Below are 27,777 nucleotides of genomic sequence, written 5' to 3'. Positions count from 1 at the left end.
TAATTTCTCACTCTTCCCAGTAAACCTTAACATGCATGATGCAGATGTCCACTGCGTAAGTCGTGTGCTTGCGTAAGTGTGCCAACTAGTGCTGCCTACAGTGCCTATAGTGCCTACTGCTTCCACCATTGTCGTTATAATTGGTGGTTCTCAGGTCAAAAGCTACACAGTGGTCTCAGAGAACAATCGTTTCAACAAATTCACGATTCAAACCGTTGCATTCTACTTATATTCCGGTCAGTTCTGCTACTAAACGATTCCGGCAAAACACTATTTAGGTTATGTATTAGCGAACCACCACACAAAATTCGCCCAATCAATGGTCAGTTATTACTGCTGGGCTGAACCGTCATACGCTATATAGCCTATTGCAGTCAATATTTTTAAAACGATACCGACTGACGAAACACAACATATTCGCAGATTCGCACATACGTTGGCACCCAGATGGCCTGTCAGCAGCCGCACAAATTGAGATGGTACACCGTAAAGCATGCCTTTCCACACAGGCACAAGCACAGGGACACAAAATTCTCAAAATCCAAACTTATTCCAATACTGGTCAAATACTAATAGGCATAAAGTTTTGAGGTTTTCTCATGTTCATTCTTCTTTCAACACACGCGGCAGACTGCAGCAGAACATCTCACAGAGCTGCGCTGGATGCAATCATGAGCTGGGACACGGTTTGTGACCGATGACCGATCGGGGGTGCCAGCCTCCTCCCGGCACGCGATGCACTGGCCGCCGCACAGTCGATGTCGGGGCACCGCCGGCATTCGCCGACAGGGTTCCATCCGATTCGGTGTATTGGTGGCAGCCCGAACAGTGACCCACGCGAAGCTGGTGGACGCCGATGGCCGATGAGCGATGCCCTTCCGCGACCGGCGGTGGCAGTCGGTCCCACATCAAGAACAGATACCAGTCATGCGGTAGGTCGGCGACGGCGCGGTCGTGAGCCGATCTGATGGTTGTTGTTGTTGTTGGTCCCTCCGTCTCACAGCTGAGACGTAGCCGTCCGGCTCTGTAGGGACCTGTGGGCGGCCCCCAGGGCCGCCACGATGGCGCCGCTCCGCACCTCTTCCAGGTCGGGGTTGATGGATCCCAGCAGTCGGTGTCGGGTGGCCATCAGGGCCGGGCAGCGCAGGAGGACATGCTGGGGGGTGTCCGCCTCCTCCCGGCAGACGGGGCAGAGCGCAGCCCTGCAGTGTTGATCGTCACACTGCTCGCACCCCGCCAGCCGGGAGGGCGCCAGCCCGACTCTGTGGCGCCACTGCGTAGAGCTGGTCCAGTGGCCGGCGCGGAGCTGGTGTACGTCCACCGCCGCCGACCGGTCTCCGCCGGCCACGGCCGGCGGGAGGCGGTCCCATGTTCGTCGGCGGAACCAGCCGGCCGGCCAGGCTCGGATGGTCCGGGCCCTCGCCACTCTGGCGGCAGCCCGGTAGGCCGTCTGGACGTCGATGGGGGCTTGGTCCTGGGCGAGATTGCTGGCCTCCTTGGCGATCGAGTCCGCTCTCTCATTCCCCTCCAGTCCGCAGTGCGAGGGCACCCATTGCAGGTGGACCTGCCGGTCTCCCGCCGTCAGGCCCCGGAGGGCTCTCCAGATGGCCCCTCCCAGCGGGGAGTGCTGAGCGGCCGGGCCCTCTCGGAGTGCGGCGAGGGCGGACTGTGAGTCCGTGCAGATTACTACGGGGTCATCGGCGTGAAGAGGGTTCTCCAGTAGGAACGAGAGAGCAGTCTGGAGGGCGACCATTTCAGCCCGGAAGCTTGAACACAGGCGGCCCGCCGGGGCGCGGACCGAGCGTTCCTCTCCGTCCGGCCACACGATCAGGGCTCCGGCGCCACCGTTCAGGACGCCGTCGGTGGCCGAGCCGTCGGTCCACACCCAGGTGGCGCACTGCGGGAGCGCCGCAACGTGCTGGGATGCCGCATTCCTCTTCCAGGTGTCGCTAGCCGCGGTTGGGATGGCGGCTCCGATGTCTAAACCGAAGGAAACCGTTGGTGACGGTTCCCACGGTGGATCCGGCAGGGGGAGGATGGGCTCGATCGGAGGGCAGATGCCCGCCGCTCTCCATGTCTCCTCGCCCACTCGGATGGGTCCGCCTTCACGCGGTGGGAGGTGTGGGCCTCGAGCCCGCCCCCGCTGGGGCGACCAGCGGAGGAAACCAAACGGACCCAAACTGCCCTCTACGAGAGGGTCCTGCTGGCGGCTCCCCGTCGCCTGGCGCCGCTTCGCGCCCCTTCTTATCCGATCTGATGGTCGCGCGGTGGGCGTTGCCGACGTCCACCGGGACCGTCGACTGGGGGAGCGCGGCCGCCGCCTCTGGTCGGCGCGCTCGTTGCGCTGTGGGACGGCATCCACTGCAAGTCGTTCACTGTGAAGCGGTCGTTTGACCGGACCTGGCAGGCGGGGAAAGGGGGCCTCAGATGAGGTAAAACCATCCCTCAGGCCAGCTGCCTCTCCACCTCACCATGGCAGATAAGCGGACACCCTCGTGATCATCGCAGCGATGATTGCCAATTGGTGTGTCATTATGGGAGAGGATGCCAGCCTCCTTTGCAAGATAGTCTGCCTTTAATATAGTGCAGCCCGACCCATTGCCTGTGGCAGCAGACTGGGCTTGATAATGCGGTGCAGGACACACCAAATGTAAGCGGCCATCTGTACCCCCTGTGCAGTAGGGCTGACTCAAGAGCCCAGAGTTGCCCTCCCCCACCATTCTGCGCACGTGATAACTGGATGGGACATGCCATGGTCAGCATCTGTTCAAAAGCTGCCCTAAGCATGTGAAGGTCCACTGGCATGCTCCAGCATGGCCACAGTCAGTTCTCACTTCTCAGTTGAACCTCCAATGGAAACCCATCACGAAGTAGAGATCAGGGCGCCTCTCACACTGCAGCACACTCAACGACTAAGGCGCCATCTCATCACTTGCAGGTGGTTCTTGCCAGGAGCAATGCCAGCCACTCACATCAGGTGATAACAGCAGTACGTACAACTGCAATCTTTAAGCATCTATGCTCTTTCTGGTTTTCTCCTGTTGAGATCGACTGCCATGATGGGCTTTTGCTGCGCTCCTCCCATGTGCTGCAGACAGGTTTCCACTGAAACAAAGTAAAGCAAATGTGATTAATAATGGCCCTGCCCCTGTTTCACCACCCAGACACTGTGTGCGCTGGTTGCTACGGCATGCCATAGCGTCACTCAAATGACGTTGCATGTGATCTCTTAGTTTATGATGAATCGCGTTTGGAACAGAGTGAGAGAGGTCCTGAAAAACTAAGTACCTACCAAGAACAGAGGTTTGAGTTCAAATACTGCTAGCATGCTGCTGGCACTGGCGCCGCAGCGTGCTAGCATTCTGGGATGCTGTCATAGCTTAGCGTCAGAGTGAAGTTTGTTGACACTACCATGGAAATCCAATGCTCTGACACACTCAGCGCACTGCAGTGCTCTGCCGTGAAACACCACCCATGAACATTAATTGCATGACCAGGATCGGAGCAGTGTGGCAAACAGTGATTTTAATTTTAATTGCACTTTCTAGAGATTAACAAGTTGTTGGTGAAATTGCTATTCATTATTCCTATTACCATTGTCTAAATTTCACATTTCAAGACAGCATTGACATGTTATCTAAAATAAGGTTTAGACTTCAGGTGGTCCCGGATTCAGTTATTTAGTAGAACAAGGGCAAAAAATCGTCAAAAAATATTTAAAAAATACCTGCCTTCATCAACACCTCATCTAATGACATATCTCAATGCAATCAAACACAACAATTGGCCCTAAAAGCAAAAACCGTTTGAATAACAATGTAATATTTTGCAACCGCTGCACCATTACTGTCACGTACGCTATCCCTAGATTGGTTGCTGGTAAGTAAGTGGTTGTCGTCATCAACTCGTCATGCAGCAGCTGATTGGGATGGGCGGGGCCTATTTTTATCCAGACGATAGAGAGAGCCCTAGACGATGACGAGGGAAAGGTTTTTTTCACGAATAGTCCTAAATAAATGGAATTCGTTAAGCCACCACATTAAGAAGGCAGAAACATCCAAATTCCAATCTATATTACAACCAAGATATGAGAAACATCAAGCAGACCGACAAGATTGGCCTAAGTGAAACCAGACTGACGCAAAAGAACATGTAATTTAAAAAGGATGTGGGCTACAACATAGACCTCGCCGTCTTCTTCTAGAATCCAAAAAACCTTGACTCTTGATTCTGATTCTTGTCCTCGCTGTCTGTCGATGTGAGCGGTGGCTATTCTGCCTTACAAAAGCGTGAATATCAATACTTTTAAAATAATGACCAAAATGCTGTAAAGTCCCACTCAAACCTCCTTAATCACCCTAAAAACTAATGTTCCTATCTTGCGCGCCGCACTCAAAACGTATACAAGCCTGAATATCTCATGCGCGCCAGGTTCGCTATCCCTCTTACTACACTAGCGCCACCCTCGCGCAGCGGCGAGTCTCGAGGCGAATTCGCCACTGAGCAAAAAGCGAACATCGGGCGCGCAGCTAACCGCCCATCACACGCAACAACAATGACACGACAGCAAAAAAAGAGAAGCAAGAGATGGAAAAAACGGTCAATCACAAAACAAGCAAATCACAAATTCCACCTCAGAAAACACTACCCTTAAAAGCAATAAATCAATAAAAAAAACACCAATTGATTTTAGAACATTAAACAAGGCAAAAAATAACCACGAAATACAGATGGGGCAAAGGCACGCGTTTGCCGCGACATCTATATCGGCCGCGGACCATAACCCGCGCCGTCTGGCGGCACATCGTTTTCTTCAACAATACTTTCTTTTGCTATATAACCCGCGGCGGGGGGGGGACAGAATCTTCCCATTACCATTTTTCGGCAATATCCATTATCCAGTAGGTTAACGGTCGATAACGGCAGATAGCAATGTTGGATACTGGATAGTGATACTTTCCTAACGAAAATAAAACTTCGCGAAAAAACGAGCATGTTGCATGTGTCCAGAGGAGGCCGATTCTTCGCAGATTTGTCCATGACCTAGTTCATTGGTTGATTTTACAGGTCAAGTCAATGACCCAAAGGTCGTAAAAATTGGGCGCTGCTAGAACTTGGTACAGTGAAGTTGTCATTGGGTTTCAGGGTCCTGTCCAGCTCACGGATGTCGTTGGTACAACGTTGTCAAAACGTTGCATTTCGGTAAGTTATGGTACAACATGGCCAGGACGCTATGGCAACGGTACAAGCGGGCGTTGGCAGGGTTGCCGGAAGGTCCGTCATTTTACGTTTTGTTGACTTTATGCCGATACGTTGTGCCGACGTCGTATACGATGTCGGCACAGTTATGCTATAGCATAACTTCGAAATCTCGGTTACATGAGTGAGTTCCAAATGCTTTTCTGCTATGATCGGTGGAAAATGTTCAGACAGCCAGAAAAGACATACAGTGCTATTCTGGTATGTCTTGTTTTGAATTGACTACACATTGATGGTTCTAATCACAGTTGCTTGTGACTTTTGTAACATTATCACATTTTCTCGTGACTATTCGTGACGTCATTATGTCTGTCTCGGGCTGTTGTTTGCAGACGTAATCATAATTTCTCGAGACTTTTGCGGGCTTGGCATGATATCTATTTCCTCTTTATTTGTGGTGATCCATCATCATGTAAGCACTTCATTGTTGACGACTTCATCATATTTCCTCACAGCTAGTTATGACGTGATAAGTTTTATCTGACTTTTGTTGACAATATGTTTATTCCTGACTATGTATGACGTCATAATTTCCGTTCCTGACTACCAATGACGTCATATTTGTTCCGGTCGCGACTGACGACCTATCCCGTCCGTGACGTTGGTTCCTGACTACCAATGACGTCATATTTGTTCCGGTCGCGACTGACGAACTATCCCGTCCGTGACGCCTCTGTTCGAGACTAGTTAATCACCGTCTCTGAAAAAAAGAAACAAAGAGAGATCAGAATCATAAATCAGAACATGGAGAAGAGGAGATAGATGAGAGAAAGAGAGAGAGAGAGAGAGAGAGAGAGAGAGAGAGAGAGAGAGAGAGAGAGAGAGAGAGAGAGAGAGAGAGAGAGAGAGAGAGAGAGAGAGAGAGAGAGAGAGAGAGAAAGGAGAGAATGCATGAACCTTGAGTATAAACCAGTTCAGCTGAGCGCGCCGCCCTGTGCGGACGCGAGCGCTGCTCGCTCCTACCCGTGTACCCATTTTGCCTATCCGGTGTGTGTGTTTTCAATGTGCATCTGGAGTGAAAGTGGTACTAACAGCCCAGGACTGATCCCGAATCTTCGCACTGGACGATACTTGGCTGCGTGACGGTCGTGTCACGTGTGACGGACTTGAACCTCCTCATGCATCGAGTCCTGGCCCGCTGTGCCTGACCCTGCTCGCCGTCGTGCGAGTGCTGGTGCTCATCTGCGCCCCGCAGCCGGCGCTGGATCCCTCTCCCTGGACGGATGCCGTGCATCGCAGCAGAGTGCAGCGTCTGCAACCGTCGGATCGCTGCCTGCTGCGTGACGTCACCACCCGGCAGCCGGCTCGTCCCCGCGGTGCGCCCGGACCACACGGTGGCACAGCGCCGGCCCTGACCCGTGACCTCTCAGCGCCCGAGGCAGCGACCTGTCACTCACCTGGCGGTGACCGAGCCGGGCCGCGACCGAGGCAGGGTAGAGGGAGGAGACCGCGGCGGCGCGGTGCGCGCGGACAGAGGGGCCGCCGCCGCCGCGGGCGGGGAGCGGCACACGCCTGTCTGCACATCGCGGCACTGAACATTCAGAGCCTGAAGCCCAAACTCCTAGAGCTCTCGGACGTGCTGCGACGTCGCGACTTCGATGCCGTGCTCCTTTCCGAGACGTGGCTGAGACCCTCCACTCCTAGCACGTGGCCTAGACCCTCCACTCCTCCACTCCTAGCTAGACCCTCCACTCCTGGCTGAGACCCTCCAAAATACGTCGATCACATGTTATGTCAGGGTGTCACCAAAATACGTCGAACACATGTTATGTCAGGGTGTCACCACCATCGCCCCTTCCCTCTGCGACTCACTGCCACTCCCCCTCCTCCCCAGTTCACTAGACCCGCCGCGGGTTAGCCGCCCTGTGGCGTGGCACCGGCAGGGGCGGACTCAGCCGAACTCGTCCAGTAGATCTCCCGCCCGTGTGCCGTCCGTCCGGTGGAGAGGCCGACAGGACCGGGCATCTCTCTCGGTAGTCGCCTGCCCAGCTACCCGGTCGGCACCGCTGACTGAACCTCCAACGCCGCCTCCACCGCTACTGTGTACACCCTCCTTCCGCAACGGTGGAGACAGGTACACCAGGTCGTTCTTCCCGGCTACACCATCAGCCGTACGGATCGGCCCGACGGACGGGGGTACGGCGGCGTGGCCATCCTTACCAAGACCGGTTTAACCACATCCAACCTCAAGATCGCTGGTTCCGGAAGCCCCAACAGCAGGCTGGAGTCGTGCTGGGCGCGGGTTAAGCTTGATCGGGGACGTCAGCTCGTCATCGGCTCCCTGTACCGGCCGCCCCGGTACACAGTAGCTGCCCTGCAGGACGACTTCAATGACCTGGAGATGCAGCTGCACCGTATATATACTGGTTGACTTTCCCGGGGTCCCACTGGTGATCTGCGGTGACCTGAATTGTGACTTGCTCAAAGACCACTGGACCACTGTGATCCAAGGCCGATTTGACATACCTAATCATAAACATAATCAGCTGACGATATTTCACCTTCCTTGATATCACCTCTATTTTACCCCGCGTTCGATGTCTCTCGGGCGACGAAGATTCTACGTCGTCCGGCCAATCCCGTTCAAGGTCAGCGGGGGCTCGGCTTCGTTATGGAACGTGATTGGCCGAACGACGTAGAATCTTCGTCGTCCGAGAGACATCGAACGCCTGCTTACTCATAGATATAAAGACTATTTATTTTTATGATTTTACTAGTCTTGTTACAAAAACGGTGTGACAACGTTCGGGAGGTGAGATAACCGATGCATTATTTTCGCGAAGGTTGTGTGTGCTCGTTTGTGTGCACGATCTGGAATTATTAAGAATACAATTAGTTTTCGAGTGATATCAATATGCAGAGTGCTTGGTTCTTGTAAAATACTGCAACCGAAATTGCTTGCTGACGCCTGCTGTACCTACTGGTGTTCTAACATGCTGACCAATTGATTATTTCAGGCTTGCTAAAACCACAGTTGATTTTTATGTGTACCTTCCTGGTTTTGTTTTGCTAGTATGTTCTTTCTAATGACTCGAAAGTAATTATATAAATTAAATTTACTCCCTCCATTGCATTGCAATGCACATTTTCGAAGTCCCCAGTTAGTTTTAAGCCCAAAATTGGGTAGTCGTAAAGCAAAGAGGTTCTATACCCAGACTCCAGAGATGTTTACTAATCAGACCAAACCAAACCAAACCAAACCTAACCAAACCTGACCTAACCTCACCTACAACCTACAACCAAAAACCTGCAACCTGCAACCTACAACCTAAAACCTACCACCTAAAACCTACCACCTAAAACCTAAAACCTATAACCTACAGCCTAACCTACAGCGCCTCTCCTTGGTTGCAAAAAGAAGCGTGACGCCTGCTTTACTACTACCCAAAATTGTACCATTTAACCTTGCCAAGTTGAGCTTTCTTTGATTTGTCCATGTTTTATGATGTTGAGGGGGCTGCCTGGCAAATTGGGGGGGGGGGGGCTGACCAGCAAGTTGGGGGGGGCTGAAGCCCCCCCCCCTCCAACTGTATAGGATCCTACGCCCCTGCATACTACATTACAATGTACATAGGCATACACAGAATCATGCATATGAACAAAGATACATACTCACTGCATTCACTGACTGTGAAGTGACCCTAGACACGTATCATTATCTTGCTCATAGACCATGATCTAGCCACTTCGCCACTTTGCTTAGCCACTTCGGCTAAGTTACGGCTCTGACCAGTAACTCTTTACTATAAAAAAGAACTTTCAACCATCTAACTACATTGACCTTGGACCCTGCGCTGACCTTGAACTCTGATCCCGCACTGACCTTGACCTTGAACTCCTGTGCCGTTCCTGGTGTGGCCTCTAGCAGTGCGTTGAGTCCACCAGCGGCGTGGGTATAGGCCAGAAAGTGAACCACGCTTACCCGGCTGGCGTCACAGCCTGGAGGAATGACTCGACACGGGTCAACCAGGGGTTCTCAAACTTATTGGCATATATTGGCGTCACAGCCTGGAGAGAATGACCCGACACAGGTCACGCCAGGGGTTCTCAAACTCATCATCACTTACTGGCATCACAGCCTGTGGCAGGGGTTCCCAAACTCATAACCATGTTGGCGCCACAGACTGTGTCAGGGGTTCTCAAACTCATAACCATGTTAGCATCACAGCCTGGGGCAGGGGTTCCCAAACTCATAACCCTCATGCTGGCGTCATAGCCTGGGAGAATGACCCCGCACGGGTCAGACTAGTGAAACCCAAACCCATAATACCCTACCAATTATGGACAATGTTCATTATATGATGAGCGACTCGATGGCCAGCCAGAATCAAGCCAGTGGTTCATAAACTCAACATTGCTTACACAATGTCCATTACAGATACCTCCACTTGTATACAGTGTGGCCAAATTGGTGATGTTGCGGGGAAAGTCACCCCCAATGAAAAGTATAATGACATCCTCAGAAATTTTAAAATTACATCATCATGACGTTTTTGTTGTGAAAGCATGCCTAGTGTAGGAATAAATGTTTCAATGTACGATTCGCACCGTCATACTCGTACTGTCGCGCTTGCAATGTTGTTTTTTTTTTACATCTTTAATGACAATATTTTTCTTTTTTTTTCTTTTCACCAGGACTTGACGTCAGGTATAGTTTTTCCACATTACTTGTAAAAACTGCACCTAAGATGAGGCTGAAGACGAGTTTTTTTTTTTGAAAATAGTGACATCCTCATACGACTTTTTTTTATACATCCTCCCCCTAACGCTATACCAATTTGGCCACACTGCTTGTATACCATAGCCCACGTTCCTTCATCGCTTTACTGATCATCCCACAGACTACCATGACTTTTGTATACCATAGCCCATGTTCCTCCTTCCTTTACTTTATTCATCCCAGAGGCTAATATGATGATATCAAAAACTGTCATGTTGCCGAAATTCTTACTTTTTACCGACCCCAAACCACAACTTCAGACCCAAACCATACCAGTGGTTCTCAAACTCATCTTCAGTGGTTTTCAAACCCATCCCCTGGGCGGCCCGCCTACCTAGGATCACCCTACACGCGGCAATGATGGCCTCCAGAGCGGCCGTGTTACTGATGTTCTGACGAGCGAAGGCTTCCACCGAGACACCGTCCAGGTCACGGATCGACCGGTCACTGCAGGGGCTCAGAGGAGAGCATTTTTTGGCCAGACGATCCACCTGAGGGAGGTTTTAGGTGGGTCAAAGGTAGACAAATGGGAACATGATAAGATGATGTGAACAAGCAGAGATGCTGCGTGGGTATTAGTGATGTTGTAATGGGCATTTTGGGGAACTGATACGAAACAGCTAATTTCATGCTATCGTAAAGAAAATGATATGACATGCTGTCAACGAAATACAGCCCCGTGGGCTTTTCCAATCAATTGGGTAGGTACTTGTGTACTTATCTAAATCAAATTCCAAAAGACAAAAGTCATGACAGCAATGTTAAAAAGGCCGGGAAAAAATACAAAAAGCGCGTGTATATACCTACCTTCCAGATGAAGAGCTGCAGCTGCACCAGGCCCCACCACGAGCCAAGGTTGGGTATCGTGCTGCTGTAGCGTCGAATGGCGTCACCTCCCAACTGCATATGTTTTGTACCCTGACGGGGAGAAACGGGGGAGGAAAAGGGAGATTTAGTTTGGCAAACGTAAGAAAAAGAGAACGGAGATCAAGTGATTTCATGCACTAAACTTGGTCAGTGGAGATAGCCAAACTGTGTTTATGTGTAGTTTTCAGATTGTTTATCTCGAGCGACTGAATACTATTCATAAAAACAAGACATGAAAAATATTGTATTTTATATCCGCTCTTTCTAAGACTTATCAGACGATACAGCACAACACCAAACAGCTTGCAAAACTGATGAAGGTAAAAATCATAGTGTTGTGGAAAAAAAAATGAATTAAAACTAAGTGTATTATATTCGTTTTTTGTTCTTTTTTTAATTTTACATTCAAACAATTAAGAGTTGTAACAGCATTTAGGCCACTGCGTATATGTAAGGATGATATATGGTTATAACTTATAACAATAGTACAAACACCAGCATCATGTCCAATGTTGATGTGTATTTTTGGATAGTTCAGTCCCACCAACACATTGTTTATCTTCTCTATCGTGTTAGTTATCCAGGCAACTAGGACACTTGACTTGTTACTTGTCCACCCATTGAACACATACATTTTTTCTGTAGATACACAAATAGATATGTAATAATTAGATGTATAAGATATCTATTTAAATCTAACTACTTTACTACTAACACTACATATCTCAACAGTCCGCGACATACGAATATAATAGCAAACGGCTCATTGCACATCACCACCTGGATGTATTGTGGATGGACCTGATGTAAGTGATCCACGGATCATCACATCATCACCTGAATGTATTGCGGATAGACCTCCAGGCCGAGTTCATCCAGCATCTCCATGATGTCGGTCTGAGTTGACCCGACCCACTGACCTCCGAGGTCAAAGGTCTCCGTTTGACCTTCTCTAACCCGGATCTGGGTGGCCAGGGTTCGACCGCCGACACGGTCTGACAAGAGAGAAAAACGGATTGTGTGAATGTTGAGTTGAGATTGAGGAACCATTTGACATATCTGCTAGAGGGGTATATGTTTACATCTAAACAAAGTAGATAAATGTATTACAAACTGGATACATTTCGAAAATGTTGTATGTACAAAAAAGAAATTAAATACAGACTGAGGAATCGATAAAAATTTGGAGGAATAGAATACCGAATGGAAGAGCGAATAGCGTACAAAGTGGAGCAATTGAATACATAATGAAGGAACGCTGTGCATCATGTATTTCTAGAAACTGGAAGAAAGAAGTACTGAATAGAGCACAGAGTGCAGAAGTTGGGTGGAGAAATACATAATTACATAGAGAGGAAATAAATATAACAGAATAGAGTACCGTAAAGTGGGGCTATTTGAAACGGATTTTACAGTTTTTGGCCTTTCCCTTCAAAACGGTTGATATTTCCTATAGCATGTAAATTGCAAAAACGTAGTTCTCTGTAACCGCTTTCAGATAGGTCAATTTTGGTTCAGCTATTAACCATAAATAAAGTTTTTTATGCTTGAAGCCTGTCTCAAATAGCCCCATAGTGTGGGGCTATTTGAGACAGTTTTGGTTGCAAGGAAATTGAAGAAAATTGGTCAAGCTAGGGATAATTCTTTTAATGCCATGCGATTGGAAATTAAATTTTGATACTTCTAGCAAAAAGCATTTCTTTCAACTACAGTAAAATAATTCTTATAATCAAACTTTTCGTTTTTCGTTGGACCTAGCATTTTGGTCTGCTAAAAAATTGCATTACTTTATGCTAGGGCTGTCATAATATGATGTAATCCTAAGCTTTAAAAAGCACAGGATGATTATCTAGGACTATTTCTTAGTCAATGACAGTGAAATTTTCAAATAAAGTTGTTGTGTTTATTTCTGGCGACGTAAAACACATAGGCCGAAAGTTGGTGGGGCTATTTGAGACAGTCTCGCTACTGCATTAAACGTACCGTAATGCATTAAAAAAGGGAAAGCAGTTTCCAAAATGGTTGAAAGAATGATATGCATGATTGATTGTTCCATTGCACATCAACCTGTGAAGAAATAACAGAAAAAGGTCAAACGGTTTTGTTTTTATACCGATTTTCCTAGATCACTGCATGTTGTATCGAATGGCCGGTTACCGCACTGCATCAAGTACGTATACTGAAGGCTCACCTAACAGTTAGTATGTATGATAAATAACCTTCAATGGTGCTTATGGTCAACCAGAGTAGACATGGGTCGATTACCGACCACGTCAGTGACTGATGAAACACATTCTATGCACATATTCATAAAGGTAACTAATGCCGTCACAAACTGGATTATCGTATTAGGTTACAATGTGTTAATATTGCTTGCTGCTAAAAGTACCATGAACCCATGGCCGATTCACCGGTGTTCCTTAGGTCGAACGTTTGATACACCTTAGGCAGATGGCGGTAAGTCTATAAGATGCATCATATCACCTGTGTTTATGGCCTTGGCAACACAATCATCAGCTGTATTTGGCATGCGTTGAGGTTTGACGAGGTGGGTATCATCGGGATTCTGAGACATCGGGTTACATAATTGTCACTACCGCTAACAATATACCGGGTGGCCCAGAAAAAACGTTCCGAACTTTGGAGGCCTATATATCAAATACGAGTACAAATAACGAGCCAAAATTTTTATCAAGTTTGCGCCATTTCTTTGCGCATTTGTATGCCAAATTATAACACTATACCATAATTTTCAAGCTGGCAATCTTGAGTTGAATTAGGCAAGACGATTTTGCTTTTTTTACCGATGTCAAACGATAGTGATGATTGGGTTAGACGTCCCATGTTATAAAAAAGAATGAAAAATAGAGCACGTGAATGAAACCAACACGTATGTTCTTATTTTAAATATTTTTGTCTCACTTATGTGCCAAATATTCAAATACTGAGCCAAAATGGTGCTCATGGATGCCATTCGTTTCAACACCAAATCATGTTTCGAGCAGGAGTGGCACGGTGCATGGATTACTGCTGATTACCCTCCTTTCAGTAGATCAAACAGTAAATCGACCGGATAAGGAAAACAAACTAAAGCAGACTGGTTCCTGTGCCAGAAGACCACAGAATAGCTTATGAAAAACAACATTGCCAGCAGATGACAAAAAAAAAAAACGGTTGAAAAGCTACCTTTTCCCAGGAATGTCAGCCAGGAAAGCATTTGAGCCACAAGATGGTTAGAAAACTGGAAACTTCTTCCGATGCCGCTGGCACAGAGCCATCGTGGTTGCCTGAGGGAATGTGTCATCCTGAGACCCGAACCATCAATGAGACTAGCTGCCAGTAGAAGTCATGGCTCTAGGCCGCGGTGCCGCGGTGTGAAAGTGACCCGTTCACTCACATTTTTTTAGTAAACATCGGAACAAAAAAGTAATTTTTACATGGCATGCTTGAAACACGAACCGTTTAAAAAGTAATTTACCGAACACCATGAAAATCACACCATTTACTGAAAATGTGTGCCGCATTCACTATTCGAAGTTTCAATGTTGCATCTTTATCACTTTCTGAGAAATATTGATTTAAAGTTGGGAACGTTTTTTCTGGGCCACCCGGTATAATGTCTTCATGTAAAATGTCCTTAGCCCATAAGTAAAACGATAGTTACGATAGATTCGGTTGCAAAGTTTTTAAAACTTCAACCATGTTAAGCTGCAGGTAGGGGTGCTTTTCGTATAACTCAAATTGTGTTTTTTTCTGTATTTCTCATTAAAGGGACAGTATCACCATTTTGATGAAATTTGACATTGCATAGGCCCCACCTTTCTGGTCCGGGAACTGAAGACCGATCCTCGAAGCTCCACACCGTTATCCCGCTATCGCCGCTCAAAGTACGAAAGGTGTACCACACTTTGAATCGTGCTTCACTATCTTCACTGTTTAAATGTTTGCGCCGTTTTGAATTGACCGCCAGTAATAAAACTTTTACCCTGGTCATTTCATCAAATTTTATAAAGCCAAAACGTTTTTCGCACTTATTCATCACCGTTAAATTCATTAAATAGTCGTAGGCAATTTCCGCTGTTTCCTTCGGATTCTAGCGGCTCAACAAAGGAATTCCTCCAGCTTGAATCACAATCTCCCTCCAATGTATGACGTTTATCACGTGATTGTCACGTGATATTTTCTCCCATTGTCAATTGTCACGTCCAATTGTCACTCCCTCCAATTGTCACGTGATATTTTTATAGGCAATACCTAAGGCTACCTCTCCCTAAGGACAACTCAATCAGAAGAACGACCGCGTAAGCGTAGCGTCAATAATGTATTATCTGCGCCAGTTCTGTAGTAATTTTGCATGCTTCCAAACTGGCGGCCATGCTTGTATAGTGGTGGTTCGCTCATGAAAATGAATCATGAAAATGAAATGTGGTTGCAATATTATTCACCGAGTTCGGTCCTCAAACTATGTTTTTCTGATTCAGAAAAATAAGAAATGCTAGTAAAAAAAAATCAGCTCCATACATGGATTTTTTTTTCGATGATACTGTCCCTTTAACCCGCGCCGGGCCGGTGCTCTGAGATTCCGCGCCGGGCCGGGGGGGGGGGGTGTCTGAACACCCCCCGTCTAACTCGGCTCCTGGGCCACGTAGCGACACGCGGTAAGCGGCAATCGAAAGAACGTCTAAAATAAGGACGAAAACACTTCGGTCATTTTTTTGGTCAGGTCAAAGGTCAGGTCACCAGAGGTCACCAAAGGTAAAATGTTGACTATTTCAACATTTTGGAAACTGCCAACGGCTATCTCGGGAACCGATACAGCTACAGCGCCGCGGAAAAGTGCATTCGATAGCCCTTTTACAGACCTTTCTGGGTAATGTTCTCAGATTTGACCTCAGGTCAACGGTTGAGCCTCCAGAGGGCAAAAACTCCAAAAATAGCCGTTTTTACGAAAAGTGGTTTTTTGGCAATAACTTTTGACTCAAAAGAGCCATGACATTACTTTTGCCAGCATCGTGTTCCTCTCGTCGAGACGCGTCGAATGAACTATAATTTGACCTTGAAAGGTCAGCTTGAAAATTTGACCTCAGGTCAAGGTCATGACCTGACCGGAAAAGGTCATGTTGCATATCAGTCGATCCGCAACGTCGAGCCGAACACATCTAAGGCGTTTTCAGCGCTCTAGCACGCCTCTATCAGAAGTTATTAGCGAAAAACTGATAGATTCTGTTCGTGACCTGAGATGACCTCGGGGACATAACGAGGGGTCACAGTTGCCATTTTCCGGTTCAGTGTGTCAATTGTACCTATATCTCGATGTTTGAGAGTGTCTAGAATAGCGTTCGTGCAAAACAGACGCTTTTCAATTTTCTCCCATTGACTTATAGGGGAAGCCGGGGGAAGCCCGGCATAGTAAGCTCTTTTTCATTTTTATTACATACCATACGTGCTGTATAAAATGTTGATATCCTGCTAGCTAGCTAAGTTCATTGGCCATGTTTTCCCGAAAATTCGGTTTCGTGGAATAAGTATAAGGTTGAGAAAATCGAGTTTTAGAAAAGTGTTGATTTTTCTGGGGTAAGCCCGGCATAGGGGTAACGCCGGCCACCTCCCCAGCGCTTTACAACGAGTTGATGAAACCATTATGTGTTTTCCAAATATTAACGGAAAGTGAAATATTAAGGTACTGATTAGCTTAGCTCTGGACATCTTAGAGTTTATGTCACTACTGGTATTTTAGCTAGCGTCTACAACATATACAGTAGAGGTCGATGAAAATCGTGATGCAAAATTGACAAAAAATGTGTATTTCAAAATTCCTTAAAATTTCTTTTTCTTTTTACCTTAATGCATCATATTGCATATCATTCGACTCGGCTGATGAAGAACAACACAACGACACCATTTTTGAAGCTCTAGCTTCATTGTCTGTCGCGTTATCAGCAAAAACGTAGTTTGACCCTAGTTAACCTTAAGTGACATGACTGGCTTTGTCTATGATAACATGTTTATTTTCGAAATTTATCTTTGATCTAGGTGTAAACCAAACCTGCTCAGTACCTATTATCTCATGGAAAACAGTGGTTTAGTGGCATTGCTCTCGGTTGGGGGTAAGCTTGGCCACTCGCCCGGGGTTACCCCAATGTGCTAATTTTTATTTTAGAACAGCGATATTCGAAAAAAATGTCATACTTAAGCCAGCCTGCCTCGTCACCCCTCACTACAAACACTTAAACGGTCCTTACATAACATTCGTATAAATATTAGTACTGTGTGGTATAACATTAACAGTGCAAGATATCTCACTTTTTAGCTAAAAACCCTTAAAATATCATTTTTGCGCTATAACTTTAACAATATGCAATTTTTGTCAGCCTTAACTTTTTTGCTGGCGTTACCTTAGCTGCCACGCTGAAAGGACAAACAGTTGAGCATTTTATTGTGAATAATTTAGCCGGAAACGGGGTGGCCGGGCTTCCCCCGCGCCCGGGCTTCCCCCGGCTTCCCCTAATGGAGAGGCCGCAAAATTGACCTGACCTTAGGTCACCGATATCAAAATTCCAAGATATACATTTTGTAGATATAGTTGCTCTTATCAATCGCTGAAAGTTTCAAGGCAATCGATCAATCGGTGTAGCTATGACGAGCATTCCTATTTTTTCTGAGGTGAGGTCACTTGGCGTGACCTGGTGACCTGACCTAAGGCGACCTGGGTCTGAATTTTTTAGAACATGTGCGGAAAAGATGCACGAACAGGTGTGCCAAAAACGGCGGCGCTCCGCGCCGCTGTTTTTGAGATATCTGCGAAAAACCGAAGGGGGTGGGGTGTTCAAACACCCCCCCCCCCGGCCCGGCGCGGGTTAAATGCCAAATTTCTTTCAAAAAATTTAAAATTTTCAAAAAACCCTATCCATGGAATTCATTGTTAAATTCCACATCAGCCTGAGCAAAAATTGATCAAATATATCAAACGGTTTTAATTTTACAGCAATTTTACTAAGCAACTGCCGCACTGTCTCAAATAGCCCCACTGTCTCAAATAGCCCCACTTTACGGTAATTCAGTACAAACTGAACGGCACGGAACTGGAAATGCCACGATATTGTGAAAACTGCAGACCGATGCCACTGTTCTCTGGCATTCGCCGCTGACAGTCAAACAGCTCCATGACGTTGATATGTTCTTTTAACCAGTTTTTTTTTTTACCCTAGACATTCGGTTTACATTACTGGCTTTCGCCCCACACTAATCATCACTTGACTAATAATCACATCACCAATCAACATATAACGCACTTGGATGCACACTCCTATAACCTTCGACCTTTATATAACCTTGGTGGGACGCGTTAATATATTCCTGCCCGGGGCCGGGATGCTTCAATAAATGTCACCGAGGTTTTTTAGCGAAAAATCCGAGGGCCGCTAGGAACGAGGTGATCTTGCTAAAAAAGCGAGGTGACATTTATTGAATTCCCGGCCTTAAGGCTGGAAGGTGTTTCCCATACCTGCCAAAAAGCTCACAACTATATGATAGTGACGTCAGCAGCCGTGTGGTTCAACGTGTTTAACCACACCCCTTGAACCACACGGCTTGTAATATTAACCCTCGCCGGACCTATTGGCTTTCTACATACGCGCCGGCCGAGGGGGGGGGGGGGGGCGGGTACGACCCCCCCTCGCCGTTTCGCCCCTGGTGGAGCTAGCGCGTCGCGGAAAAAAACGAGCGTGTGCGCCGTTACGAGACGCAGAGATTGGTACCCGATTTTAAGGTCCTAGGTCAACCGGTGACCTCTGAGGTCAGGTCAAATGCCCCAGGGTACGGTTCAGTTTTTGGTGAATAACTTCGCCAAAAACGGCCGCAGAGCCGCGATTTTGGCAGCATCGTGTTTGCCTCGCTCAGGCGCGTCGAATGATATACTTTTTGTCCGGGTCAGGTCAACTTGAGGTGTTGACCTCAGGTCAAGGTCAGGTCAGCACCCCCAGGTCACGAAGTTGGTCGAAAGAGGTCATGTCGCATATCATTCGATTCGGCAGGTCTTCCTGAGTCCATTGGTGGCTTTCTCGACTCGCTAGCTCAATTTGATCAAGAGTTATTGACGAAAAACTAATATGACCTTGATGACGTCATAAATGACGTCACGCAAGGTCAACATTGCAAAAGTGACGCATCTAACCTTGCAATGAGTGCCTCAAATCACGATTCTGTGTGCTTGAGATAGTTGGAGATCGTTCCCGGCGCCAGAATAGCAGTTTTCATTTTTCCCCATTGACTTATAATGGTGAGGTCACGAAAATGACCTGACCTCATATGACCTTTAAATCCGAGATATACAAGTTGTGAGACTCATAATGGATACTAGATCCTGCAAGTTTCATTTCCCTGTGACATCTCCTCTGGCAGTGAGGGCGTTGCGAAGTTGCGACATCTGAAGACCGTGCAGAGGTTCACTTATGACGTCATAGGTCAGTGACCTGACCTGACCCAAAAATGCGGTTGGTGTCAAAAGATGCGGCTTGGATCAAAGGTCAGGTATGCTAAGTTTCAGCTCTCTATCGCCAGCGTGTTCAGAGCTATCGCGAAAAAACCCTATGGGGGTGGGGCGGCACCCGCCCCCCCTCGGCCGGCGAGGGTTAAAGCATTGCATTAAACTTTGAAAAGTGTGGTACAGTGCACGTGCCGTTTAATTGCCTGGATGTCTCGATTTAACCCGCGACCTGGTGGGGGGCTATTTTTTGCCCCCCCTCCAGACTTTTCGATATATCTCCAGAACCGCTGCGCCGATCGTCACTAAACTTTCAGTACCCTCCCAGACATCAATTTTACACATTGTGATCAAAATTTTTTCCAAAGGCTATGATAGGTTGGCCGGAAATGATGTCAGAGTGACGTCATGTTCTGCCGTTTTCGACCCAAAAAAGGGTTTCGCGGGAAGAGCTGTCAGGCCTATAGCTTTGCAAATACAGAAAAATGATAAAGACATAAAAGCTGTAGAATCGACAGGGCTACAAAACTGCTATCTCGGATTTTTGAAATTTTTGGATTTTGACCCCCAAAAATTAAAGAATATTTTTTTTGGATATAATAATCTAAAAATCCAAAAAGTTTTTTGAATTTCGCAAAAACCGGAACATATGTGATAGTCCTTACCGCCTTCCATCCACATACCAAATTTGAGATTGATACCTCTTTTTTTGGCTAAGTTATAGCGAAAAAAACTGTTCAAAATTGATGACGTCAAATTTTCAAACTCAATTTTTAGCAATTCTAGACCCCGTAGCGCAAAACAAAGACCACCATTCGACTCCCCGTGACGAGCTGCATCGAATCAATACCCATTTTATGCAAAACTATCAACTTTAAAATTTGACCTTTTTTGGCCTGACCTTGACCTGACCTTGACCTGAACTTCACCAGAAAGTGAGCTAAGCCGTACCTGATAGTCTTATAACCAACACCATTGAGTTGGAAATGAAAAATTGGTCATAAAACATGCATCACACAACCCTAGTAAAGTTGGGTTCATGTGACCTGACCTGTGACCCTTGGTGACCTGACCTCTGACCTGACCTGGTATTGTCAGTGACCTCTAATAGCAACATATCTACTAGGCAACTGACGCCCTATCGCTGATTCTCGACAAAATGCGTTTTCCTCGGTGTTATAGCGCATTCCCTAGAAGACCCGTGAACGGTGAAACATTTCATCTTTGACCTGACCTGTGACGTCATCGGTGACCCCGAGGTCAATGAAATTTGGTTTCCTTCGACAAATTTGACAGGCCTTTCGAACACCGTTTGAAATTTGTGGATCAATCCAGTAATTTCGGAGATATGAGGGGGGCAAAAAATAGCCCCCCCCCCCCCCCCACCAGGTCGCGTTATAAACAGACCCCACCAGGGCGCGGGTTAACATGCAATGGAGCAGGTATGGGAATGCCAAATACCTAACCTCTGCAACAATCCTTTATGGCAGTAGTTCCCTCATCTCCTACCTTTAGCCTCTACTAGGCAGAGCTCAGTTTTTGGGTTCCGTTTCTGAATCTCGTAGGCAGCCGTTAGACCGGATATACCGGCACCAATGACCAGCACCTCACACGTGACTTCACTGGATGTTTTGGTGACGTCACTGGAGCCGCAGGTGACGTCATTTGTCTCAGTGTGTGACACCATTACGGGAGCTTCATCGGCTGTCTCTGATGACGCCGACATTCTGTGAAAGACCGGGCACAGTAGTTACATTGCTACAGTAGTAACATTGCTACAGTAGTTACATTGCTACAGTAGTAACATTGCTACAGTAGTTACATTGCTACAGTAGTTACATTGCTACAGTAGTTACATTGCTACAGTAGTTACATTGCTACAGTAGTTACGTTGCTAGAGTAGTTACATTGCTACAGTAGTTACATTGCTACAGTAATTACATTGCTACAGTAGTAACATTGCTACAGTAGTTACATTGCTACAGTAGTTACATTGCTACAGTAGTTACATTGCTACAGTAGTAACATTGCTACAGTAGTTACATTGCTGCATAGTTACATTGCTACAGTAGTTACATTGCTACAGTAGTTACATTCAGACATGTGCATGGATCCGAGTGATTGATTTTTGATCTCAGTGGATTTCGAGGCAAATTGTAGGTTCAGAGCGCTATTGCATAAAAGTTACGGCACCAGATATTTTACGAATTGTCTTAGAATCGTACTTATTCTACGCCAATCTGTTTCACAAAGGTCTTGAAAATTGTACGGAGAGTAAGGAATTTACTCCAGCACGTGACGTAACTTTTGGGGGTTTCTGTTGCATAAAAGCTACGATTTACGAAAAAGTAGTTCGCCGAAGCGCGCAGAAAATGTCGCAGATGCGCCAAATGTGTAAAAATCGTAAAATATTCTACGGAGGGGGTGGGCTTCTTAGATTTTAACCGAAAGTCGGCTATTGCAGCTGTTTGACGCCGAATTCCAACTTTTTGAGTCTTTATACAGCTATGAATGCATATGAAGGTAACTCCTTTACACACTGATGCTTTCTTATCCTCGAACAAATTATAGAAAGACTGCAACCGCACCTCTCATTTCTCAACCAATGCAATAGCATGATATAAGCATGGTCGTACCTGACAATCGTACTACAACGGTGGTGACTGACGTTAAAGCACGCTCGTAGCTCGTTTGAGGAACTGCAGACGCATTAGTCATCAAACATATCAGCCGTGTCGATGTTTATTTGTGGTTCCCACATTCCGTTGACGATTTTAGTGAACATCCAAACACACTCGCCTCAGATTCTAGCCCTCGCCGGCACAGGGGGGGGGGTGATGCAACCCCCCCTAAGGTTTTTCGCAAATAACTCGCGTAAAAAGCGGACGATCGCGACGAAACTTTTAGTACCCTCGCATTGATCAATTTTACACCTACCCTGAAAATTGCATGACCCTGATCCAAATGACCTTTGACCTGTGACCTCTTTTCCGAGACCATGTTTGGCCGGAATCGCGATTCGGCGTATGCCGGCTCGCATTGGCCGCGTGTTTGCAAGCTTTTCGTGGTTTCAAACGTTCAAACATGTGATTTGATGTTGCTCCCATGCATTATGGTGGGTGTCAAGGTCACCTGAAGGTCAGGTCAGGTCATTTACCTTTGGTGACCTCGGTTCACTTTTTCGAGTCTAACATGTTTCTAGGCTAGTTTTTTTAAGCTGATTTCGAATTTAGCAACCATTTGAACATTTACGAAGTAGTTTTGGTGCCTTCGTAACATGTTACGAAGCTGTCAGAGGCGATTGACACGTATTACGAATACCCGTCACGACCCCTATCGGTTGGCCTGACCTGACCCGACCTGGCCTAAATGCTTAAAGGGACCCTCCCACCTTTAAAAAAGTTTATGAATTGGCATGAAAGTGATGTCGCTCGGTTCAGAAAGAGCGAAAACGAATATCTACCAAATTTCACCGAAAAATATTCACCGGTTTTCAGGATATTAGACTTTTACTTTTGTTTACTTTTTGGGATCTCCGCTGTTCCTAGCGACTTTATTTAAAAGTGCGGCATTTGTTGCGCGCAACGCAGCATATACCACCGCGTGCTACAAAACGTTTTAGTCAAACATTTAACGGACGTTCGAAAGCCTGATGACGTCATCAGATTTAAGTGCCAATACCAATACATTGTGGCACTTATTTGCACAGATGTCAAAATCAAACTCAAATTTCTTTGCGATGAAGTAATTGCTGGAGAAACGGTTTTCACGGCACTGATTTTCAAAGAACGTCCATCAAGATGGCTATCTCAACTCAAATCTAATGTTAAGGTGGGACAGTCCCTTTAAAGACATCATCACTGATCAAAACTAACACGATATTCGTGATCAGCACCCCGGAAAACCCCATAGCAGCCACACTTTACGACTTCCTAACAGGTCCCGATTTCCCCGATTTTCGGGTCATTGACCTGACCTGGAAGGTCACCCGATGACCTAGAACCTTAAAATTGGATATCATCGGCTTCCTCTCGTGACGGGCAACACGCTCGTTTTTTTTCCGCGAAGCTCTAGCTCGATCAGGGGCCAAAGGCGAGGGGGGTCGTACCAACCCCCCCTCCACCCTTGTGCCGTCGAAGGACGCAAAATGGCCTGTGCCGGCGAGGGCTAGTACGTAACTACATACCATACATATTCAGAGAACGTCTGTTGTGCACCGATACGGCCGCGATTCAAGTTGAGCTAGAGACCCATGTAAACTTGACATGTCACTGTAATCGTAACACGCAGAGCGCTTCTTTAAAAAAGGGAACAAATGATGCTGAGCTAAGAGCTTGCACAGCCTCCCTTTTCCCGAGTGCGCCAACACCGGGATAAGACGCTGCTGATAGGACGATTTCAACGAAGGTAGTGACTCTTGGCGTAGCATCCGCCATCTATCGGCGATTTATCAGAGCCCTCTGTCGGCTGAACCCAGCGGGATTCTTCAACCTTCATGTAGAACAGCCGAATACCGTGGTCAGAAGACTCCTCCACGAAGTCGGATAGAAATTCCTGAAACAGAAATAAAGATGTCGGTAAGTACCAGAAAGACAAGAACGATTGGATTGAGAGGAGATCATTTTCGAAGGCAAAGTGGCTGACAGAGCATGAAATAGGAGAGACGACTGAGGGAATCAGGAAAGAGGCGATACATAGACAGGGGCGGAAAAGTGACTTGAGTGAATAATGAACTTTTTATGACACCATGTATCTCTTCGCTCTCAGACTTCTTTGTATGCAAGTATAGAGGTCTGTACCCTGCTATACTGGTGCAAAGTTGACTTTTTAAAGCCAATTTTAGCCAGTGCCATTTAATTAAATTTAATTAGCCATTTAATTAAAGCCAGTGAACTGAAAGTAATAAGCAATCCACTGGCAGATTCACAATAGTCCAGTAGGTGTCTAGATGCTATGTATGCTGACATGCCCTTTTACGTTTGAAACTGAAAAATATCACGCAAGCCCACAGACGAATAAGTACATCTTGTAATAGCTTAGGTATGCATTCTGTTTTATGCCTACTAATTCAACGCGCGAAGGCTTGTTGCTTGCAAATACATAATTAAGCGTAATTTTGCGGATATTTAGATGATTTTACTGATAAGACACCATATCAATATGATATGGCATTTCAACATACCTAATTGTAGATAATGGTGAAGAAAAAGCGACAGAACATTGGAATGTCGCGAGTAATTGAGGCTAATAAACACGATGCCAAATTCAAAATACACCAAAAAAAAAAAATATAGTTCAGGAATTGTAGCGGCATTAGCTTTAACCATTAACTATTGAAAAAGCTCACGATTGGTCTGAAACAGTCTGAAAGGGCTGAGCAGTGAGCAGTGTGCAATGAACTGTCGCCGCCAATGAACCCACGGCCACAATTGTTCACTAACCAATACCTAACCATTCGCTATAATAGAAAACTTACTTGTATCTGGGCCCTGGTTAGCTTAATTCTTCATTTTCAGCCACCAAATGATGATCTTGCTCGATGTTGCAAGCCAAACTGGACACTTGTCTCGAAATTTTTCTTTGGAATGTTGTTTACTTTCGTAACCTACCTAGCAACCACCGGACGGCGAGTGTACAAATCTCAGCTTGCTTAATTGGCGAAAGGTGGCAGTAGCAGCTACGGCACTGTTCTAGACGGATGCAGTGCACTCAGTTCTATGCAAATTTATGTAGAATATCGACTGAAACCCATAGTGAGGGCAAATTATTTATGATCTTAGAATATCCCACACTCCCAAGATGCCGCGATCGATGTTGTTTAATGTTTACCAAGCCGACCGCCGCTTGATGTGGGACGGCGGATGAATATTGAAAAGTACGAAAGGTTTTCTAAAGTCGCTATCAATTCAAGGTGATTTGAACCACTTATCCAGACAACGTGATTCACACATTTCAGTACACTGGATCTTGAATCGCTTTCATTATTGTCACCATTCTTCTGCATTTCGTGCTGAGATCCGGCACTATTTTCATTCATGTATGACGTCATACCTAGATTTTCCAAATATTTACGAAGTAGGTCACGGCCTTTATGCAACAGGTTTTACGCCTTACGGCGCTTCGTAGAGTATAGCCGTTTCGTAAAAAAGTTACGATCTACTCCGGTGGAGTAAATCTTATGTTTATGCAATAGTGCTCTGATCTATGATCCCACCGAATCCGGCGTGAACAATTTAGCCTGGATATATGATCTCACAGGATCTGACGATAAACCAAAAGCATGAATCGATTCGATGATTTGAGTGGATCCCACCATGAACAACATTTGAAAGTTGAAACCAGTTTTTTTTTTTAGAAATTTTGTCCGAATGGATGAATGGGTGGCTATGGGCCCGGGTGCCCCGCTAAGCAGTGCTTGTTGCGAATGACACCACGGACCCACCACCCCGCCTTGCCCGCGCCCGTTTCACCGGTGATAATTTGGATCGAAAGTTTAACGTGCCGCAGGTAGATGGCGACACGGTCCTCCCGGGTCTAGCATGGCCCTGTCTCGCCAGCTGCCAGCTGGCTTAATATAGGAACGCTGGTCCAACGGCGTGGAGCTTCCCGGCCGCGAACTCGCTGCCACCGAGTTAGGAGACGGACGCCTTATCCACTAGGCCAAGGGGGAGGTTTCCAAGTATTTCCATGTTCAATAATTGCCATAAAACTATGGATTATGACGTGTTATCACTTATCACATAAAAGCACTACATAAGAATGTTTGTGAGTTGCAACGAGTGATCTTTTGGGATTTCTATGTTGACCAAAAATAAATGAGGATCTATGATCCTACTGGATTTCAAGCAAAAATACTAGACTCGGATCTATGATCCCTAGGATCTCTCGACAAATTAAAGAGCTGGATCTATGGTCCCCACGGATCCGAGATCAGGATCCGTGGGACGGCCAGCAGCGCTGCCACGCGATTGAACTCGGCAGCCACGCGGACGGCTGAGCTGGGGCATGGTGGAGGGTAGAGGCCAGAAGGAGGGAGGGGAAGTGACGCGGTTACGCGGTGTGTGGGGTGATGTTGCGCAGCTGGATACAGCATTTCGAAAAAAAAACAAATTGTTATTTCCATTGATCATGATTGTGAAAATACATAGCTTTTCGTTACTGGGGGTAGGAGTAAGACACGTGATGTTACCCCGCGACGTGCTGGTGGTCTGTGTTTTCCGTGTCGTGCTGGGGGGACGCTTTCACGTCCCCCCCCCATCTAACTCGGTTTCTTGGCCATGTAGCGACACGCAGTAAGCACTAAGCGGTAATCGAAAGAACGTCCAAAATCATGACGGAACCAATGCGGTCATTTTCTAGGTCAGTTCACAGGTCAGGTCACCAGAGATCATCAAAGGTCAATTGTAGTCCATTTCAACAATTTTGGAAACTTCCAACGGCTAACTCGGGAACCAATAGATCTAGAGCCACATCTGACGTCAACGCCCAAACAACACCCTAAATTGACCTCACTCAAACAAAAAGTATACCGTTCGATGCGCTTGAGCAAGGCGAACACGATGCTGTCAAAATTGCGGCCCTGTGGCTGTTTTTTGCGAAGTTATTTGCCAAAAACCGAACCCGTACCTTGGACCACTTGACCTGACCTCAGAGGTCACCGTTTGACCTGACACCTTTAAATCGGGTACCTACCGTAATCGGGTACGGGGTCGCACCCCCCCCCCCCCCCTCGGCCTGCGCGTGTGTAGAAAACTAATAGGTCCGGCGAGGGTTAAACACTAGTATCCTTATCCAACACACTGATATATTTGACTTATGACAGCCTGTTGCTCTACCCCACCAATATTATCACTCACCACACCCTGTTTGTGGAATCTGTTCGAATTCGCTGCTGTCACCGCACACCTGCGCTACATTCAGCACCATCCTCGGTTTGGACGTCTATGTTATCTAGAGCCCCGCCCCCGGCCTTGAGACGCCAGAGATGGTCACTGATAGAAGGACAATAATCGAACTCTGATAAGGCTTACTGGCCAACAGTGGGGGATATATGCACACTGTGGAGCTATAGGAATCATAAACGGACTATAAAACGAACCGCAATAGAATACTCGTTGGTAAAGGGCATGAACACTCCTATATATTAGGTCGTTCAATAAGTAACAAACAATCGGTCATAACTTCTTTATTTCTTTATTTAACACTTTCAAACTTTCACAGATTATAGATCAGACATTTCTGAATGCAGCCTATGCCTCAAACCAGTCGCCGCCCGCCTGCACACACTTCTCCCAGCGTTCCGGCCAACGCCGGAATTCCGCCCGGAAAAACGCGTTTTCCGTCTTTTTCACCCAGTTCTTGACAGCGCACCTGACTTCAGCGTCGGTCTCGAAGTGTTCACCACGGAGGCCATCCTTCAGGGGACCAAAGAGGTGAAAATCTGAAGGAA

At 46.6% G+C, this 27,777-nt stretch overlaps 1 protein-coding gene across 1 annotated transcript; it reads right to left on the bottom strand.

Moving 5' to 3' along the window:
* Positions 1–997: 997 nt before the first annotated feature.
* Positions 998–27,258, bottom strand: LOC122368902. The gene is made up of 8 exons (XM_043343221.1): positions 27,185–27,258; positions 20,838–21,055; positions 11,684–11,841; positions 10,787–10,897; positions 10,314–10,470; positions 9,083–9,198; positions 1,427–1,897; positions 998–1,174 (listed from the first exon to the last, which is right to left on the bottom strand). The coding sequence occupies exons 2-8, from the start codon at positions 21,052–21,054 to the stop codon at positions 998–1,000; spliced, it is 1,407 nt and encodes a 468-aa protein (XP_043199156.1). The 5' UTR covers position 21,055; positions 27,185–27,258.
* Positions 27,259–27,777: the final 519 nt, after the last annotated feature.

Source organism: Amphibalanus amphitrite, unplaced genomic scaffold, assembly GCF_019059575.1.
Source record: "Amphibalanus amphitrite isolate SeventyFive unplaced genomic scaffold, NRLGWU_Aamphi_draft 000988F_arrow, whole genome shotgun sequence".
Taxonomy (NCBI): domain Eukaryota; kingdom Metazoa; phylum Arthropoda; class Thecostraca; order Balanomorpha; family Balanidae; genus Amphibalanus; species Amphibalanus amphitrite.
The sequence above is the reverse complement of the archived record's forward strand: the minus strand, read 5'-3'. Positions and strand labels throughout refer to the sequence as shown.